General features: G+C 44.0%; 2 protein-coding genes across 2 annotated transcripts in view; both read left to right on the forward strand.

Annotated features, from left to right (window-relative positions):
- GID8 (GID complex subunit 8 homolog) overlaps positions 1-4,650 on the forward strand; it is a 7,479-nt gene extending 2,829 nt beyond the window's left edge. Inside the window, exon 4 of the mRNA XM_006021635.3 lies at positions 120-4,650. Coding sequence (XP_006021697.1) covers positions 120-293 — 174 coding nt within the window. The 3' untranslated portion in view covers positions 294-4,650. The remainder of the gene's footprint in view (positions 1-119) is intronic.
- Positions 4,651-8,932: 4,282 nt separating this feature from the next.
- The window catches only part of SLC17A9 (solute carrier family 17 member 9), a 21,263-nt gene continuing 9,494 nt past the window's right edge, over positions 8,933-20,701 (forward strand). Inside the window, exons 1-3 of the mRNA XM_025201738.1 lie at positions 8,933-9,230; positions 17,552-17,749; positions 19,690-19,829. Coding sequence (XP_025057523.1) covers positions 9,097-9,230; positions 17,552-17,749; positions 19,690-19,829 — 472 coding nt within the window. The 5' untranslated portion in view covers positions 8,933-9,096. The remainder of the gene's footprint in view (positions 9,231-17,551; positions 17,750-19,689; positions 19,830-20,701) is intronic.

Here is a 20,701-nt window from a genome sequence, read left to right on the forward strand (position 1 = left end):
TGTTGATTGGAACTCAAAAGCCACACAGAGTGAGATCATGAGAGCAGCACTTTGTACTTTGGGCATTCTCTCTCAATTAATCTAGAGAATTACTACTAAATTCAGTATTTCTTTTCCAGGTATGGAGTGAAGTTAACCAAGCTGTTCTAGACTATGAAAACCGTGAATCTACACCCAAGTTGGCCAAATTACTGAAATTACTACTGTGGGCGCAGAATGAGCTGGACCAGAAGAAAGTCAAATATCCCAAAATGACAGACCTCAGCAAGGGGACAATTGAAGAACCCAAGTAAATGTGTGCAGATGGACACCAAGCAGTTTAAGTTCTGCACAGTATACTTTATATCAGTCTGTGACTGAAATATTTTTACTACAGTACAGCACTCAATTCAGATTTTTTTTTTCCAATGAACATCTTATTTAAAGGGAGAATCCCTTTTAAATGCTGCAAAACTGCATTGAAAGGCACTGTATCTCTTGGAAAGTCTGATTTAGGCTATGCACTATAATACATATTTTAAAAACCAACTAAACAAGAACAGAAACAACATTTTTAAGAGTACAGTACTCGAGGATTCTAGTTGGCTACTGATGCTTAGTTTAGTGGCCAACCAGTTATATTGGCAACAATTCAGTTAAGTTTAACTGTCTCCCATTTGAAATGTATATAGAGCAGTGAATATTTTCTACTTTAAGTTATAGGCAGACGTGTATTCCCCTTAAAACTAACTACTGGCCAATTTTCATCTATAAACGTAACTTAAGGTCAATGTCTTGCCTAGGAAATAGTGTATAAACTTGTAAATCATAATTTAAGGACTTGTTTCTGACTCTGGTGCTTTATATGGTGAGAGTTATGTTTGCAATGGATCAGTGACCCACCTTTTTACAAAAAAAGTATTGCTGGAAATAAGTTTCTTTTTAATTTCAAGAAAGACCAGAATGGCCTCTTCAAAGCAGGCGTTGCATTATATTTAGTAACTGGGGTTTTTGATCAGGGATTTATTTCCCTGTATAAATGTCCACCTTAGACATTGTTACAATGTCAGCTGGTTACTACAGCCTTTTGTAAACAAAGGATGTGATGCAATCCCCAGAGATTGAGGTCCATTCTAGGCTTGATTGAGTGTCAGCTTTTGTACAGAATCTGCCTTTCTACTTGCAGATTGGCTCTTAACTATAAGGGATGTCGTTTGTAAGGCTAGTTATTCTTGCATCTTATGCCTTGGCTGAACAGAACAGTTGTTTGTAAAACCTTTTTCCATATCTGTTCCAAGAGATGTAGAATTCATCTTCCCCTGTAATATTGGTTGGTTTTTTCCCCACTCCAGTTAGGAAAGTTATAACAATAATTCTTATCTTACATGTGAAGCCCTGATCATTTTGGGTTGTTTTTTTTTTCATCTGGGTATAGAAGGTTTTGCTGTGTGTATGACTTTTACAGCACGGTGTACTGGTATATCCAGTAGTATTTAGCACTAATCTTGCCAAATCAAGAGCTAGATCCTGTAAAACAGTGCATTGAATTGTTGCAAATGGTATTGAGTTATTGCAGAACTGCTGAACAAAGACCAGTTTGGAGGAAATAGCAGAACATCACAATACGCAATACAATATGAATTATGTCATACCAGTCACATAGCGTAGATGCTCTAGTCGTGTATGGTAGCTATTACCCTGTAGGATTAAACTTAGTTTTCACTTACTTTACTGGAATACTTACGCATTTAACTGTATAAAGCTTTGCAGATACATATGACTTAGGGAAACAAGCTAACAAAATCTGTTACTCATTGCATTACTGTGAACACCGTTTACTTGTGTAGCTATTTTCTGGGGAGACAGTTGTCTATAAAGCAGTTAGAGAGATACAGAACACCAAGGATAAGCTAGATGATGGGTGTAACAAAAGGAGACTATGGTTCTGTCCCATTTTTACTACTGATCGTTTTGCCACTGAGGCATTCACCATGCACAATTATTTTATAATCCCTACAAAACAGTAGTGAGCTATCAATGGCTCCCACCTGCTGTAATGGGTAGGCTTTACTTCACCCTGGTTGATTATTCTAACAGTTTACCTAAATGTCTATGATGTAAATTTGTTTTCAGTCAGTTGCTTTTTAAAGACCATGTATATTACTCTGTTTGCAATAATCTGTATGGTTAATATAACCTTGTTTAATAACAAACTGCAAAAATGAAACTGGAACTAGATTTAATTTCTTCATGTACAACTGACAGTTTTTCTCCCATCTGACCCTTGTGTGCTGAATCTCATCTAAAGCTTCTCCAGGATGAAATGGAAAGTGCATTTTTGTGGCATGACTAGCATTTTTCTCCATGAGAAATGCAGTACTGCAGTCCTGGCTGAGAAGTTCACTATACTTTTAAAATGCTCCATTAATTATTAGAGTATATTGGGCAGATACTGAGCATAGATTACTTGAATTTTCACTAGCTTGGTTTTTTTCCATTAAAAATAAACATGTTTTTCTAGGGGGTTTAATATAAAATTTTAGTATAGGATTATTTCACTTTGTTTTTATGAACATGCCACATTGATAAGCAGCTTTAATCTGTAAAGTTTTTGGTAACTGCAAGAAAATATTTGAAAGCTATGCATTTTACAGAAAGCATAAAGGTAGTCATAATGGTACTTCTAAGGATCTTTATATTAGTGTATATAAAATAGTTTGCATATACAAATATAATATATTATCTGTTTGAAATATTCTGGAATGGTAGGGGCTGTGAAACATAACTTATGGAAATATTGTACACCGTAAACAGACCTCTGTCAATACACGAATGAATTTGTCATATGCATGAGAAATGTCTTATTTGGTGACTACTAATGAATGGGTTTTTGTTAACCCCATTATTGTTAGATAACCACTTTGACAAATAACATTAAATGCCACTTTGATCAGTTTGCTCTTAGTGTAAAATATATACAGGTATATTTTTGTTCCACTTTACATATCATTAAGAAGGTACAAATAACTTTTGTATGAATGGCGTGGCAGCATCTATGCTTTGTTCTGAACTCAGTGACGGCAAACATATAGTAATGAAATGTCAGGAGCTACTCACTCACCCCTCTCCTACCCTCTTCCTTGCCAAAAACAAAGGCTTTTTTGCATTAATGCTGTGAACATAAAGTAGTTGCATCATTGTGAAATATCCTACCTTGTCCTTTGTAAAAAAGAAAGAAAGAGAAAAAAACCTTGGCAAATATATTCTGATTAGGAGATAAACTTTACACCTCTCAGAGTGATAAAGCTGCCTAATTATTTCTACCTCTTGGTAGTTACTATATTTCTGTTTTGCCGGTCCAATTGGAAAGGTACATTTGTACTTGTGTCTGTTGTACATTAGAGCCATTCATGAAGGGCAGGGAGTGATGGATTTCCATATATGTGAAATACTAAGAGAAGAGCTTTTCTTCCGAAGTACTCATTACAGAGCTGTCTAACCTCTTGCATTACCAGGGAAGAACTGGTAGTTGTTGCCTGGAAACCACTATGAAGGAGAACATAAGGATGGAATTTTTGTCTTGAACTCTTGGAGAAGCAGACATAACTCATTAGTAGGAAGCTATCTGAAAAGCAAACTGAGGTGGAATCTCGTCTTGAATAATGTCTCACTCTCGCAATTTTAACTTCAACAGCCCAAGCACATGAGGAAGTTTGTCAGAGTGTGTGTGTGTGTGTGTGTGTGTGTGTGTGTGTGGATGCATATGAAATTTTTTTTTTTAACCAAACATGAAGATAACACTGACATTTGTTCTTCAGTTGTACTGTCCCAAATGCTTCTTTTTGTTCAAGCTTTTTTTTTTTGTAAAATCTCTCTGGTTTGTATAGTTAAGTGCAAGTTAAACTATGTTTTTAAAATTGTGTTTTGCCTCAGCTTATTTCAAAATACCTTCTAGCATGAAGACATTAAGTTGGAGAGCAGTCTGTGTCACAGATTTTCTTGATGGCCCTGGCCTGCAGGCAGCCTTTTTAGGAATGCCCTTACTAGTTGCCAGGACCTAGTCTTAACTTGGTCCTGTTGTTCTACAACGGGCTTCCAGGCTAGAACACCCTTGCTTGTTATGGCTGCAAAGCAACTCCATGTGGGTTCAAAATCCTTTTTGGGAGTTCTACGTCTTAAAGAAATGATGCAGCCAGTAAGTATTTGCAGCAATGCAGCCTGGCCTTTTCAAAACAAGCCAGCAGCTATTAACATGTAGAGTCCTTAGGCTGGTATGAAGCAGCCAAATTTAACCAGAGCAGTCCCTTTACGTACAGAGCCAGGAGAGTGTTGGGGTGTTTTCTCCCCAGTGGTAGTATCATCATGACAATAAATCATCTGTCATCAGAGGAAGCCACTTAAAACATTTGTTGCCCCTATCCATATATATGGATTTAGTTTGGTACTTGAGTACACATTTGTACTAACCCAATCATGTTCAGGAGCTAGTGATACAAAGCCAGTGTGTAAATTGTCATAAATGGGTCAAAAAAGTTCCCACGCTTGTTACATCCAAATATTTCTATCTGGACAAGTACTTCCTAATGGGGTTTTTTTTAATGTGAAAGTGATGATTTGTAAGGGTTGCTTTACCTGGAATATTACTGTTCTAGAGCAAATAAAAACTTACATTAATATTCAGTTTTCCTTGCCTGTCCTATCTTTCTCTACTGTATATAGCAGCAAAGAAGGAGATTAAGTACAATAAACTTTGTGTCAAATGGAGCATATTCTTCTCTAGCCTAAGTGTTTCAGCATTGGGGATGAGTGATGGAAGGAGAGAATTTTTTAGTTGGAAATAGTTTTACCAAAACTGTAGAGAGAGACAGCTTAAGGCCTGGTTCACAACTGAGCCCTGTAAGTGAAAGTATCACTTGTAAATGGTGTGAAGTTGGAACCTTAGAGAGACAAAGTCCGGTTTTCTAAACACGTACAGGCTAGCCTCAGGTCCAACTTCTCCACATTGGCCTACCCCAGTCCCATACTTCTTACCTATATTCTGAAAAAAACCCACTCCTGAAGGGAAGGTGGAATACCCAATTGTAATCAGTAGTTCAGTTAGGGGACTGATACAACAAACTTATAACTTTCAATCATTGCGGAATTGGACCAAGCAGGAACTAATACTATGAGGTAAGTTGTCTTATATCAAAACCAATCTTAATAATCCCACCCTCCATATATTTGTAATGCACTTGGGACTCTGCACAGGAGCATAAGATAACCTTTTCCTTGGACTTCCACACCAGCATCTATAGACAGTGTCTTAGTTAACTATATTTTCCTTTGATCGTTGTACCCGGCTTATCCTCCTAGCTAGGTCTTTCCCATTTTGCAAGTGAAAGCTGTTCATGTCAGCAATGGGTTAACATTTTCCAGTGAAAGACTAACTATGCTTGAAGCATGTCTTTAAAAAAAATGGATGGAAAGTATACAAAAGACTTAACAATTTTCATGTGGGATTAATTACAGGCTAGAAAAAGCTGAATAAAGTAACAGCTTCCATTCTAGCGTATGTGTAGGGTGGATGAGGTGCTTGGGTCTAACATAAATGCCTAGATCGGTTTTGCTGTATTAGCCCTTTCAATTTCTGCCCTGTCTACCTTCATATGCGCTGTTTGTACTTTGTTTCTCCTGTAAATATTGATCTAGCCCTTTAAAAATTTCTTCTTACAAAATTATTATTGTTTTTTGCAGCCTGCCCTAGCTCTGTCTGAGTTTTTACACCTCACTTTTGAACTTTGGGTATTTGCATGTAATTTGTAGCATCTTCCGGTTTTTGCTTACTCTCTTCCCTCCTAGAATTCATCCCAAACCCATGTTGTTTTTCAGAAGTACCAACCTTTGCCATCACTGATAAAACTCTTGATATCACCTTGTCTTACGTGGTACAGCTCCCTCTTCTGGAAAAAACCGAGTCCCTCCATCAGCATCTTTGAACAGTATCTAAATATCATTATAAGGATTCTGCCCAGTGGTTAATAGTTCATTCGTTCCCTACTGCTACCAATCCCATAACTGTCACGTAATGCTCCCAAAACCATTGTAAAAAATAAAATTGTTACCGTACGCTCTTCATCATTACCACACCAGTTACTGTAATGCAAAGTATTATGTCAACATCCTTTCAAGAGAGTTGTCTGGTACATCCCTTGCCTCAATATTGCTACCGAAGGAATTAAAACTAGCAAAACCAACCCTTTTGTAGCATATTCCACTGTAGGTGTTGTCTCTGAGCATTAACCGTAGCACCTTTTTTAGGTGCTCAAACTCTAAACCTCATCTCTGTGATATTTTTAACCCAAGCAGCTAGTCAGAGTTCAGGGGTTTTTACATTTTAAATGAAGGAATCGGGTACTTGAGGCAACCTTGTGTGGTTACATGGGGCATGTGTAGCTCTGGTTTCATAGACAAATTAAGCCAGAGAGACTTTGCTTGCTTGTAGCATCCTGCTTCTTTTACGGTGGACCCACCCCAACAACTTTTGCCTTTCCCGAGACTCAGGTGCCAGGCTTGTTCAAGTCGTCCATAAGCTTCCCCTGCAGTTTCTTATCCACACATGTAGCCCTGCCTAAAATGCTGTTCAGTAAGATCCTCTGTCTTTATGGTTCAGCTTCCTAAAGGGACTCTCATATCCTTTTGCTTTGGGTGGAGACATGGCCCTGGGTTTGGCCTTCAGAGACTTGGTATTTCACCCCCTTGCTTCCACACAGGAGTCTAATGGCAGACTGGAAGCCTAGAACCCATCTTAATACTCCAGTCCTCCAGCCTTCCAATAAGACCGCATGCTCTGAACTAAACAAGCTAGCCTCACTGAAATAAAAGTGGGTACAAATCCATTCACTCACTCACTCATGCATGCGTGCATGTTCCATTCTTTTTATTTTGGGTGCTAAGTTGTATTTAAACCAACCGCAGTGAATCCCCCTAGTCTGAGAGCTGCTGTCTGTTGTGGAGTTCACCTGCACCTTTGTTTTACCTTCCCCCTTGGAAACTTGAGGAACCATTTGCTTCAACTTCCAAGATGAAATGCATGCAGGTGCCTTTCCAAATGGACGTGCTAATGTCAACCCACAAACAGGAATCTCAGTAACTGAGAGCACCGAAGGTAGGCACTGCCCTGAGATGGGTGGAAATGGGGTTGTCGTAATCGAAGAATGGCTACAAATAGGTTAATCGATTCATAGACATTAGGGCTGGAAGGGACCTCGAAGATCATCAAGTCCGGCCCCCTGCCCCAGGTGCAGGAAGTCTATCCAAGTCAGCCTGGATCACTAGCCTGTCCTCAGGTGTGCAATTGTAATTCCTTCTACGGGTTATGGCTCTTGCTGTTGTGGGGAGGAACTGCTCTGAGTTTGGCAGCCCCAGATCCCTTTGAAAAAAAATCAGCAGCCTTAAGGCTTAAGTCACAAGATCTTTGGGGATCTATTTTGGACCGGCAGCACTAGGGAACAGAGGCTGAGTATGGAAGGCAGCTTTAGACTCCCTCTTCCTTGGCGTTGTGGGCAATCCTTCGATTCAAGAAGGATCTCTACCATGGCTCATTGATGGGTCTTGAGGTGACTTAAGGGTCTAATCCTTGAGCTGCAGCCACAGCCGCAGAAATTGCAGGTCTTTCTGCAGTGGGGGTAAGCCATGGCCTAGGATTTCTCTCCTTTTCCTTCCTCCACTTTCTCTTCTCTGCTTCGTGGGTGAGATGCTTGCTTGGTTGAGGTAGCAGCACCATCAGAGTCGGTTGGCAGCCAGGTCCTCCCAAGTCTTGACACAGGCATGCATTTTCTTGAGATCTGACTTCAATATGTCCTTGCAGCATTTCTTCTGATCACCGCCAGATCTCAGGCCCTTACAGTGCTGGATTTAGGCTTAAACTACTTAAGATACAGTTTAGGGCCTCACAATATCGGGCTGGACCCGATGATCTGCAAGGTCCCTTCCAGCCCATAACATCTATGAATCTATGAATGAATATGAGCGGCCACTAAATAAGAAAAAAACCCAACCCTGACTCAATACCAAGTTTTATAATAATCAGTTGGTAGATAAAGGAGATATGGGAGAACGACTCTCTATGGATGTTTTCATTTTAATGTGACAAAAATATGCATACATTGGATTATTTTTATCAGATGGGGGACATAGTCTAAGACCTCAGCATGTCATAACCTGGCACTGGGCCCTTACTAAGCATCGGTTTTGGGAGCCAAGAGTCAGGCAGCCGTCCGCAGGCGATATCAGGTCCAGCGACTCAGTGCTGGCAACACAAATCTCTTCCCCAAACATAATGCCATTTGGAGGAGGTTCCTAGGAGCATGATTGGGATCGCTCACCTATTTGCCTTGCAGACATTCAAACCCATCTGTGCTGCACGGGGCCGATCCTCTGAAGTGCCAGGCACCCAGCCCAGGCTTGGTCTTTCCACCTTGCAGGATCCGGCTCATCTGTGCAGCTTCAGCACCTGCGAGCACCTCTCCCGGCACTGCTGGATCTCTCTGGGCAGGCAGGTTGAAGTCACTTCCTTCCTGGCTCCTGCTTGTCTGCAGCCACCCATCCCCTTCCTTGGGTTCTTTGGGTAAATGTGATCTCTTTGATTAGACCCACTAAATAGTTGGGAAAATTGGTCTTTTTTGGGGGGGGGAATGCCACTGCGAAAGGGGATGGATGGCTTTCCACCCCCTCCTGCCTTGCTTTGTTTCTGCTCCTCCCAAAGGCCCGGGTCCCAGCGCTGCATCCCTTGCGGGGAGACGCCCGCAGGACCCGTGCCCCAGCCCTGGGAGCGCAGCCCGGCTTGCAGACGTCCTGCCCCCGGGCTGCAGCCGCTTCCTGGAAGAGCTCCACCAGGAAGAGCCGCTGCAAACTGACACGTGGACTTTGTATTGCACAAAATCCCCCGCAGATCGCTGCCATGGGACCTCCCTCCGCTGCCCCCCGCCTGCCCTCCTCGGCCTGAAACCCGCCTGTTGCTCCGGGGACTTCTCCAGCCTTTGTGCCAGCATCCCCCCGGCCAGCATCCTTCTTCTGCAGCTGCAGCAGCCAGCCGGCCGAGCCCTGCCACTCAAAAACCCAGTTACAGATCTTTGAATGGCCTCGAGTGGCAGCAAAAATGCTCTCCAGGTGTATGGCTCTTTGCACCACTGCCACCCCCAGCAGCCTGGGAAGCCTCCCTGTCAGGAAGGCACGAGAAAAGATGGGAATGCAGATTGCTACTGGTCCAGGTAAGATGCGGGGCTTTGGCAGTTTTCTTCTTGGGACGCTGAGAAGTTTTGGCAAGCCCCCGAGCTCGAGGGGTTTGGTGGGGAGCTGAACCTACCCGCTGGAGCGTGTAAAAGGGAGGGGAAGAGACGCTTGCTAAGAAGAATTGTTCCAACTGTTTGAGTTGGTTTAATAAAAGGTTTCAGATTTACCTGTGTCCTTAGACCGACACGGCTACAACCTACACCCCTAAAAAGGAGGGTGGCAGACAAGGTTCTTTGGGTAAATGGGATCTCTTTGATTAGAGCAACTAAATAGTTGGAAAACTTGGTCTGTGAGAGCTTTCGGGCACAAACGCCCTTCTTCAGGCATAGGGAGAGTCACTTTGGAGGGGAGGGTGTCACTTTGTACAGAGAGGCTAGGTGGGAGGGTGCTGGCTTGCTTCTCAGGAGACCTGTGTGCAGCTCTCTGCTTTGCCACAGACTTCCTATGTGACCTTGGGCAAGTCACTTATTCGCTCTGTGCCTCAGTTCTCCCACTATACGGAGGAGATGCTAGTGCTGCCTATCCCCCTGGGGTGTTAGAAGACTTATCCTAACCCAGCTGGTGAGCTCCTCTACGCCTGTGGTGATGGGTCTAAGATGGACACAAGCTGCCTTCCTTATAAATCACTGCTGTTTCAATCAGGCGGTATGTTAATAGTAAAGATAGTGCCGAACTACTTGACAGAGAAAGAAAATGCAACACTTACATGTACAATGCAAAGAGTTGAGTCATGATGGATCTATATTTAGTTTGCCCTGCATGTCATTTAAGCCATTATGAGCTTTTTAATAAAATGTCTTAGTAATTATGTTTACACTGGCAATAGTAGCTGATTAAGATTTAATGCAGACAGCACAATAGTTGTTCCTCCAAATAAAAAAAAAAAAAGAAGAGTAACTTAAAAGAAAAAAGTAGACAGCTGTTTCCTGCCCCCAGCCGTGTATCTGTGCTGAATGTCCTCAGTGGGGTGTCGATTGTAAGTGCTTAAAGCTAGACCCCTCTAAGAAAATCATGTTTGAGAAAGGTATCACTGCTCAGTATTAATTAGCAGGGAATTCTGCTGCACTGGTAGTTTTCGTTCGAACCTGAGTTGATTTGGGAAGCATTACACATATCCCTGGTAGTTTTGTATTTTGCTCCACGTGTACGTAATATTGAACAACTGGCTCAAATATTGTGAAAGAGCCTAGTTGTATAAATCTTGTGCCACGTGGAGGTTGTATGTTTTCTATCACAAGAGGTACCAGCTTCTTGATGGCCGTCTCTAGATGGGCTCAAAAGACGACTACTGCCACTACTATTCATTTATCTTGTCTGAGACTCTGTAACTAATAATCCGGGCCTGGGTAACGAAGCAAAAATGAATGTTTTTAACAACAGTAACGTATATACATTCAGGGCGCTCTTGTGGTGTGAGCACAGTTTTAGGAGGCAAAGCAATACCATGTTCTAACATCTAATGACAAAGTGACTTTCTCTGCGGTGTGAGTCCAGTTCACTTTTTGGCATCAGTTTGCAGCTGTTCCAGTGACTTAGCTGATTGCTGTGAGAGTTATTTGGCTAACAGTGAGATGCTTGGGGCTGATAAGAGCTATGCCTAATCGGTAGATGTCTTGCAAAACCGAAATCTCCTGGTGGTGGGAATTTGTATTCTTATTTCAAAAAGACGTGTGATTCTTAGTAAACAATGAATGCACGAGTGTCGGTGCATACGGGGGGAAAGAGGTGGCTCGTCTCCTGCCTTGTGAAGAGCAGCTGAATCTAAAACCTTCCCTACCCCACACAGTACAACGGCTCTGTTCACTTGCTAGAGCCCAGAGGTGTTGGGAAATCTGTGGGTGTCAGGCAGCTAAATACATTTGAAAATCTGGTTTGATGAGTCTAGGTTTTTGGTTGGTTGGTTGGAGTCTAGTTATTTAATGAGGTTTTGATCAGCCTTCTGAGAGAGCTACTAAGAGAACAGAAATAATCAGTTGGCAGGAGAGCTTAGTTGATTGTTTTCAGTCAAAATCAGGAGGAAAAAAAACTACTGATGAAAAGTTTCCAACGGCTTTTACTGAATATTCTTCTTCCCCAAGAAGATCTTGGCGCAGTTGTGCCCGGCACTGTGGCTAAGTACAGTAAAAAAGACCAAGGTTCAATCTCCACAGGTTAGTCTAAGCCAGGGGCGGGCAATTATTTCAGGCGGAGGGCCGCTTACTGAGTTTTGGCAAGGCAGCCAGGGGCAGATAAATATTAACTTTCTAAATTTTTTAGGGGTCCCATGGACCAGATAGAATGGCCTGGCAGGTTGCATCCGGCCCGCGGGCCACATCTTGCCCACCCCTGGTCTAAGCGGTGTAGATTGACCCCATAAGCAAGTGAACAGACATTCACTTTTGATTCAGGAAATGCAGCCACATGCCTGCAGAGGCCCAGGCCAGAAGCCGGGGGGCGCTAGAGCAGACCCCTTGGGCCAAGTCTAGCCCACCCACCCTGTGGGGTGCAGGGGGTTTGCAGGGAAGGTGCAAAGCATTCTGGGATGCTGGGTAACTGTGAGTTTACTTGAATTTGGAGGAGATCTTGGACAGAAGTTCAATAAACTGATTTAACCTAAATCAGTGAAGTCTGACATTACATCCATCCAGGTTTATCTCAAGCCAGTTTGGGCCATTTGTTGAAAGCGGTTTACGTGCACTGAACTTTGTCGGATTACAGATTTGTACCGGTTTCCAGTCGCTTATACCGGGTTTTGTGTAATGTCTGTCCCTACGTGCACACGCACCGATATGTCACCTGCCTCGGAGAGCTCACCTTCGAAGCAAACAAGACTAGAGCGGGAAAGGAAACAGATGGGCAGGAAAGGGAAGTCTCTCGGCCGGTCGCAGCAGGTCCCTGTAGCGGGATCTGCTGGTGCTCTGCACAGATGGGTGCTGTCAAATGTGTTGTACAGAGGTTTTAAAATAAGAGATAGAAACAAGCCAACACCACGCTGCGGATTGAACTCCTCGCCCAAATGAATGAGTTTCTGTCACACAGAGATAAGGATTATGAATTGAGGAAAGGGACATAGATTTTCTTTTCAGACCGAAACAGAAGACATGCCAGGCATCTACCCAAAACCTTCCTGCAGCTCAAGTGCAGGGAGCGAGATAACCACTTATCTTTGCAGCTTTGGGGTTTTTTCCTGTCTTTGTCCTCCTCTTAATGCTGCTGCTTTTGTTTGTCATTTCTTCAGTGTATTTTTTACCTCCCTTCCGCAGTTCTTCTCGTGCATTTTGTCCTACTTCTCCAGCTGCCCTTCCCAAACTTTCAGGTAACTTTCCGGTGCTTCCCTTACCCCGCGGCCCTTCCTTCTCTCCCAGCAGCAACACCGACAAATTCTGCTTGGTTCTTAGCACTGGGAAAAAAAAGACACTGCAGTCCCATGTTGCAATGGCCCACATGGACCATTACTTTGGTGATGAATCTCTTGAGTGCAAATCCAGTCTGCGTGGCTTCACCAAGCAACCTTCCCAGGGGCTAAGACTTGGGTTTATGCTTCCTGCTACTGTAACCCCTTGTTAGAAAAACAAGCAGCAATTGTCTAAGGTGGCTGGCCATGTAGGTGAAGGAGCCTGTTCTTAGCCTTGATGTCTAAATACCACTCTTTGTCCTCCTAAAATGATATGCACGTACACAACTCTGGCTCCAGTAGTAATTGCAGTCTCACGATAGCTTGACCTCCCTCTAGTCCATTTGAAAAGTGGCCTGAAATGGCTGTAAACAGGCAGAATCGCAAAGGGAGGGAAAGGAATACGGCCAAGCGAAGAGAAATAAAGTTGAGCAAATATTTGCTCGGTGTCAGCTACTGGAGAAATTCCTCCGGCACGAAAACACGTTGAAAATAGAAGAGGCGCTCTGTTGCTGGCTTTCTTTGGACTCACACGAAACACCGGTAATTTTTGCCCTGGGAGGCTCTGAGTCATCCTAAGGAATCGATAAGCACCTCCATCGGCTGATACAAACATTGAGAGCCGGGTTTGCTTTCACCTAAAGTATTCGGCTTGTTGGGAAAGGACTGGACACTTCCAAGCTGCGCTGCTACCAGCCTGAGAGCTGGGACTGCTTTATAGGTGACAAGTCTGTGTTACAGGGAGAAGACCCGAGGGGATCAGATCTGGCAGCTGGAGTCGGCAAACCAAATCAGCGCCGGGGTGGGTAACAGCTGCTCCAACATCGGTGCGTCTGAATGAGCATCTAGATATTGCTTTCCACCAAATGAACTTCCTTTCCGTATACACGTGCCCCTGATAATGCCCCAAAGTGCTGAAGCTGTGGCATTTTATTTCACATTTGGGATCGCCCTGCAATTTTGAGGAGCTAAGCTTTCACCCAGGCAAGGCTTGCTTGACTTGCATCTAGTTCCTTTCCAGAGCAGATAGATTTCCCCTCATTTTTTGCTGAAGTCAGAGATTGAAGACACTTCAGGATCTGGCGCTGCTGCCTGCCCGTCGCTCCCAGCACCTCCCCGACTCCTACAGAGAGCAAGGGACCGAAGAGTCAACAGAGCATGGGGCAGGGAGTCAAAAACTGAGGATTCGTTCCCACTTGGCCACGTAGTGGCTTTGGCAAGTCACTTCTAGATCTGCCTTTTTGGGACTTCTCTACAACACATACATTGTATTTGCTTATCAAACGAGGGAGACTTACTAATATCTGTAAAGCCCCTTTGGCTGATCAGATGAACAACGTGATGGACATGCACAGATTTTTCCCAACGAATGATGGCATAAAGTTTTTGTGTGTCCCCATAAAGCCAGCAGAGATTTCCTATAACAATCTGGCCTGTTGCTGTTCTGAACTGGGCAGAGCATTGACTCATCTGCCGCTGCTATGATAACTATAATTAGGAGAAAATGCGTTGGCAATGCTCTTTCCTCTGATGTAAGCACATCCCTGTCCTTGCAGGGTGCTTCAGATGGGTGTGGGCAGTGAGTGATGAATTATAGTTGGCGCTCCATATTTTATGTTGGTGGATTTTCTGGCTGGAGAGGTTGCTTAAGAAGCAAGTACTGTTCTGGAGTCATCTTTGTATTCCTCCACTGGATTTCTGCCTCTGTCTATGGCTATATACTTAAAAAAAATCAAAATAAATAGGGGTAAGCCGAATAACCATAAAAACTATTCTGGTCTCGTGAGCTAATCTGCCATTTATTTATTTTAAAAGAGTTTAAAACAAACTCAGCAGAAACTGTTCATTGAATTTGGTCTAAAATCCAGTGGGAAAGGGAAGTGTGGAAAAAAAGAGACCTGTATTATTCAGTATTTCTATTACAGGCAGCCAGCAGGTGTTGGGGTTCCCCTGGGCCAGGCCATCCACAGATACCCACTAAGAGAGAGCTCTTGTCCCTAAAAACATATAATTGAAATGGAAAAGAAAGAAAAGTTCATTTACAACCATAAGAAACAGAGGTTTTTAGTGGCTTGCCCAAAGAAACACCAGGAGTTTTTTACAGAGCTGAGGATTAAACCAGTCTCCCCCAGACCAGTACCCAGACCACGGCACCATCCTTCCTCACTCTTCTGTTTTCCTTTCTTCTTCCATCTGCACCTGCAACGCTGTAGGACTGTCCAGCAGGTTACCTGTGCAGTGTTACATGCATGAATCAAGGGTAAGACAGGCAGACACAGGAAGCTGAGTCACTGGTAATAAGAGGGCTGCCGTCCATGTACCTCGTTGTTGCTATTTAATTGCAGAATCAGGCTGAAGAGGGAAGGTTGTAAGCCAGCTCCTTGGCCTGCTGAGGATCACATTCCTTGCCTACATCTGGGTCTGATTCTCCAATGACTTGTACAGCCATTTGCATCAGTGCAAAGTAGGGGTAAGGTGCTCTAGGAAGCTTTGCATGCATAGTATAAGCCCTGACTTCTCTCTGAGCCTGACCCAAAGCCAGAGAAGCCTCAGGAGGTCTGTCCATTGGCTTCTTTGAATTGTGAACTAGCTACCAACACCTAACCCCATGTGCATCTTCCACCTGTGCTCTCAGTAGAGTGCAAGGACCTCGCGCTTCCACAATCCAAAGACTTAAGAGAGTTCAGCAGCATGTAGCAATATTATAAAGAATAACTTAGCACTCTGGGAATGCTTCTCCTGTGCCTTGCACCTCACACAGCTTCACAGAATTTAAGATCAGAAGAAACTACTAGATCATCTGATCTACCCTCCTGTAAAGCAGAGACCACTATGTTGTATGCGTTACATCCATACTGAGCCCAGTAACTTGGGTTTGACTATAGCAGTCCTTAGGAGACTTAACTGTTGTATGTCCAAAGGCCAGCAATGGCAGGAAAGTGGTTAGGAGAGATACATAAGAGTCACTTGCTTCTATGCAAACAGGGGGAAATCCCTACTGAATAAGACTGGTAGCATTTTGCTGCCTTGTGATGATGATACAGGATGGAGTCAGGTTTATTTTCTCTTAAAGAAGAACCAGTCAAACGAGGATCTTTTCATCATGTGGTCCATAAAGTAGCTTGTTTTTAAAAGCACTACATTTTGTAGCCCCAGCCTCAATATCCTGCCTTTTATGGTCAGACCCAATGGTTCAAACCTGCATTTGGACTAGTTTCCCTAATAGTTTTTGTAGCGCTAAAGCAGATCTAGGTCAGAGCAGCTTCTCTCAGAGATTTCCGATGTAGCACCAGGGTTGGGGGGAAGTGGTTTTACTTGCAGGTTAATAGAAGATTGTCGTTGGCTTGGTGAGAAAATGCAACTTTCACTGCTGCCTTGGCTCCTTCTAACATCAGCTTTGAAAAGTGCTTAAAAAGCCTTTGTCACTGTTGAGGTTAGTTAAGTCAGTAAGGCAGGCTGCAAGTTGGTTAATAGGCAAGGCCATGCAACTTTTTCAGTTAGCGTGTGTGTCTGTGTGTGCATGTGTGTGTCTGTGCGTGCATGTGTGTGTGCACGTGTATGTGTGTAGGGAGAAAGCTTCCAAAGCACAGGGTGAAAGACTGCCAGTAACTCCTGCTAAAACTTGGCATGGAGCTCCTCACCCACCCTTTCAGGAAACAAATCATCAATTATATTTCCAGTGGGTACAGGAGTCTGGCATGTTTTACTGTTCTTTTTTTTCCCTGTCTTTCTATACCAGGGCTCTTTAGCAAATTTGTAAATGGTTTGGTTCTGTTTTGGGATAACTAGACTCTCGTATCTATTGAGATTTGTTCTCATATCTAGTGGAAGAAAAATAAAACACTCTTTTTTTAATAAGAAAGCTAGACAAAGTCATTTTGAATAGAGAAAGATGACATATTTATGAGGTTGGAAAGCATGATGGCTTAATGCCCAGGTATGATATATTCTTAATATTTGTCACACATCTGTACAGTGTCCAGTCCCTGGGGTGGGGCACTATCCTAGCAATAAATAATGATTAATTCTCCATCCTATAAGGCATTCACTTCCTCTCCAGTTTACAGCACAGAGAGTGACCCAGGCTGAAGTCAGTGGCTACACCAAAGCACAGGGATCCAACCCACATGTTGCACATTTCGCAACTGGGCCCTACATTTGCAGGGAGAGCTTTGTCTTTGCTGCAGAAGTATTCTTCAGAAGCAAAGATGTCATTTCCAATCTACTCCAAAATCCAGACCAAACCCTGCGCAGAGCCCAGTTCACCTCTTCAGCGGGGCTGGTATTCTTAATATAAACACTAATAATAACATGTTAACCAAGTCCTACCAGGTGTGTGTCCTGGCCTGTTTCTTCCTCCCTCTGGACTGATGAGCCCACACCCTGTGTTATCTCTCTCACTAAGAAGTTATTTCCACCTCCCTTCTAGTTGGGTGGTGTAATAAAGTACTTAAGCCTGAATCACCGCTCCCTTTCTCAGCTAGATCAACACATTGCCAGGACAGGGAACCTCAGATCTGCCGCCTTGGAATGCAAACTTTTCATTTAACTTTAAAATTTTAAGAACAGTTTCTAATAGTATTGACTGTGGAAGCAGCCAATGAAGTGATGTGTGCTCAAATTCACAGACTACAACCTGGGCTAATTCATCTATCTCAAATGCTGTGATCATTGCTATGGAAACACTTAAACAAGGGATTCCTCCCACTATTGGATTTAGGTTAAGGCAGGTGCTTGGAGCATCAGTGTCAGAGTGTGAAGCTGCCATTGCTGTGACCTTTAGCTCTTTGAAAATAGACCTGTCTGACTTGCAAAGGCATGCAACAAAACCCGCCTGACCCGTGTATCTGTATTGTGAAACAGGAATCGTCATCCGGTCAGCTTTAAGGTTCATTTATTTCCCTGTCTCTCTCTTGACCCTTGCAGGCCTGAATCTCGAACCTGGACTGTGATGTTACTGCTGGGGACTTGCCTCCTGTACTGTGCCAGGGTGACCATGCCCATCTGTGCCGTGGCCATGAGTAGTCACTTTGAATGGGACAAGAAGCAGTCTGGCATCGTCCTGAGTAGCTTCTTCTGGGGCTACTGCTTGACTCAGATTGTAGGCGGGCATCTCAGTGATCGGTACTGGAAATTTCTCATCTATTATCCCTTGCTCAGGGCTTTCAATAAAAACTCTTGGCAAGTGCTTATTGTGTCTACCCCCCCTTCCCTTCTGTCTAACCCCTTGCCTTGTGTCTTACCCTTCCCTATTTTAATCTTATCACTAGCCCCTTGGAGGGGAAGAGGGCTGAAAAATGAACTCCAAAGCGCACTGGCCACATCTAGTCCACCAAATGACAGCCCCTGGCAGAGGACTCAAGCACAACACAGCTGCCTCCAGAACTAGAAGCAGTGTAACCACATCTGTATGGTGCTTTTAGCAGGCTAATTAAGGGGGGGTTGTGAGCTAACTGGGCCTGTCACTCAGTGCTGCTGGTTACCCTGCTTATTGTGCCCTGTGGACATAGCTATGCTCCTTCTAGTCCCAGAGGCGGCCTGTGTGGAGCGGCAGGAAAGCTTTCTGGGATGGATCCGAACTCTAGTAACTCAGTCGGTGTCCTTCCATTGATTTCAATAGATTTTGGCTGTCTCACGGGTGGTTTGGATCATGGCTTAGATGCAGCAAACCTTGTTGCACGATCCACATCTGCTGCTCGCAAGTGGTTAAGCATCTCTCCAAAGGTTAAGCACTGGGCTTGTGTAGATAGCAACTTTCAGACGGTTCATAGCCAACCAGAGAAGGCAATGTTCCCTGCCATGCAAGGAAATAGCTCCGTATCTCATCTGCAGATCTGCTGCCTTCCTCTTCATTGAAGCCCCTCTGACCCTTTCCACCCCCCCAAGATTTCTGCACAGATCCTCACACATCTGTGCTTGTTCACCGCCCAGTCATGTCTGGGTGAAGGATGTGATGCATTGTTTGAGTGGGTTAATGACATTCAAAAGAAAAGCCTCAAACCCAGTCAACTGTATGGTGGGGATCCTAGTAATTACCTGCTTGAGTTCCTTTCCTGAACTGCAGTATCGTCGAAGAGGAAGACTTTCCCGTAAATTCTCGTGCAAGAAACACATGCCTGGAGAAAGCCATTATCTGTGCAGTGCCCTGTGCTGTTTCATTATGTTCTTTAATAGAGTCTGCAACCACGGTGTCTCTAAGAAACTAATGTTAACAGACAAGCAGCGCTGATGCTAAGGCAGATGAAACAGTGAATGCTGTTATCCGCTAAGAAAACAGAGCGGGGCCAACGACATGAATTTCCACTGCACCGGAGTTTCTCAACCATGCACTCATGACTGCCTCCTCCTTACATTGCTAAATGGATCCTGGCTGGGGGTGGGATTCCCTGATGGGAATCTCTGCCCTGCTTGTGAGCTGCTGTCTCCTGCTTTAAACTCCACCTGCTTTAAACTCCCAGCTGAAGCCATCCTTGTTTCTATCTGATATTGGCCTCTGGGTCCTTTTTGTGCTTCTCATGTGGCCGGGGTGTAGATTGGAGCCGTGTTGGTCGAAGGACATAGGCAGACAAGGTTCTTTCGGTAAAGCTGCTATCTTTTATTAGACCAACTAAATAGTTGGGAAAATGCTTCTTTGCTATTCATTGCATCCAGGAGGAGCACGCACCAATTGCGGATGCTTCCTCAGCCAGACGAATGGTATTGATACCCAAATGCTTGCGAAGAAGAATTTTTCCAACTACTTGAGTTGGTCTAATAAAAGATATCACATTTACCCAAAGAACCTGCCTATTGTGGCCTGCATTTAGCACCCATGCTACTTAGGCACTATAAATGAATAATCATTGGTCCCAAGCAGTGCAAGCTGGAATGCCGTCTTTCATCCCGACTGTGTGCAACTGCTGCTGGAAACAAATGGGGATTTCTCCGATACCCCTGCTCCCACTCTATGTAGTTGGACTTCCCAGCCCTGCACTGGGCGTCATGCATGTTGCCCTGCTGCACGCTGCCCTAACCCTATCCTGTGCCCGTGTTCCCTCCTCGTGTAATGCTTGCCTGTCTTTCAGGATAGGAGGAGAAAAAGTCCTCCTCCTCTCTGCCTCCGCCTGGGGTTTCATCACTGCCGTCACCCCGCTGCTCACCTATGTCAGTTCGGCCCACCTGATTTTTATGACTGCCTCCAGATTCCTCATGGGACTTCTGCAAGGTGAGGACGTACGCTGTGCGGATGGGTGCGTCCCAGCCGTTCAGGAAAAGGCTTACGGTGCAGCTCTGTCTACGGGATTGCAAATAACAGTGAAGTAGATGCATGGCAGGGCTGGTTAGAGTGACCTTCTGGGTCTGCACAGCCTTTGAAATCTGGGCTTGCTAAAAAAGGCAGATTGGTTATCAGATTGACCCCAGGGAAACATTTCCCCGTGACTACGTGTCACTGTGAGAAGCCGTCATGTAGCAGTTGCTGAAGCGTAAACATTTTGTTCTGCTTTTTTCTCTCTCCAAACTTCCCCGAGCACCTGCATTTTGGGTGTTTTTAAGAAGCTTTGATCTCGAGGTCATTTTTCTTCTCCTTACTGAAGCAGGTCTTGGAACTACATAAGCCTATTCATTGCTGAAAGGTTAATTTTTGCTGCTCCTTTGCATATAACCTTTTGAGCTTTTGCCTCCACAATGATGGGTGCCTGATACTTCATTAGACATAACCACTTATAACAAAAATCACACTCTAAAATGTGGCTCTGCAGCGAGGGCCATTTCCCCTTACTTATTTTTAACCCCTATTTTTCCACATCCCTTTTTATTATTCTGTAGTCAAATGTTTACTGAGGATTAGATTCAGCACCCCTCCAGTTGGAAATTACCCAGTGGTTTAGCTACCAGTACATAAGACAAAATTGGCAACTGTTTTGGAAGGGTTTAAAAGTTTTCCAAGTATTTTAGTCCCTTAAAAAAATGATCAGTTTTGTGGTGCTGAGCAGGGGTGGAAGTCCGGCTATGTGGTTACATCATGAGATTCAAGTCCCAGCTCTGCCACAGACACTCTGCGTTACTTTTGGCAAGTCACTTCATTACTCTTTCACT

The sequence above is a fragment of the Alligator sinensis genome, unplaced genomic scaffold (genome assembly GCF_000455745.1).
Source record: "Alligator sinensis unplaced genomic scaffold, ASM45574v1 scaffold752_1, whole genome shotgun sequence".
Taxonomy (NCBI): Eukaryota; Metazoa; Chordata; order Crocodylia; family Alligatoridae; genus Alligator; species Alligator sinensis.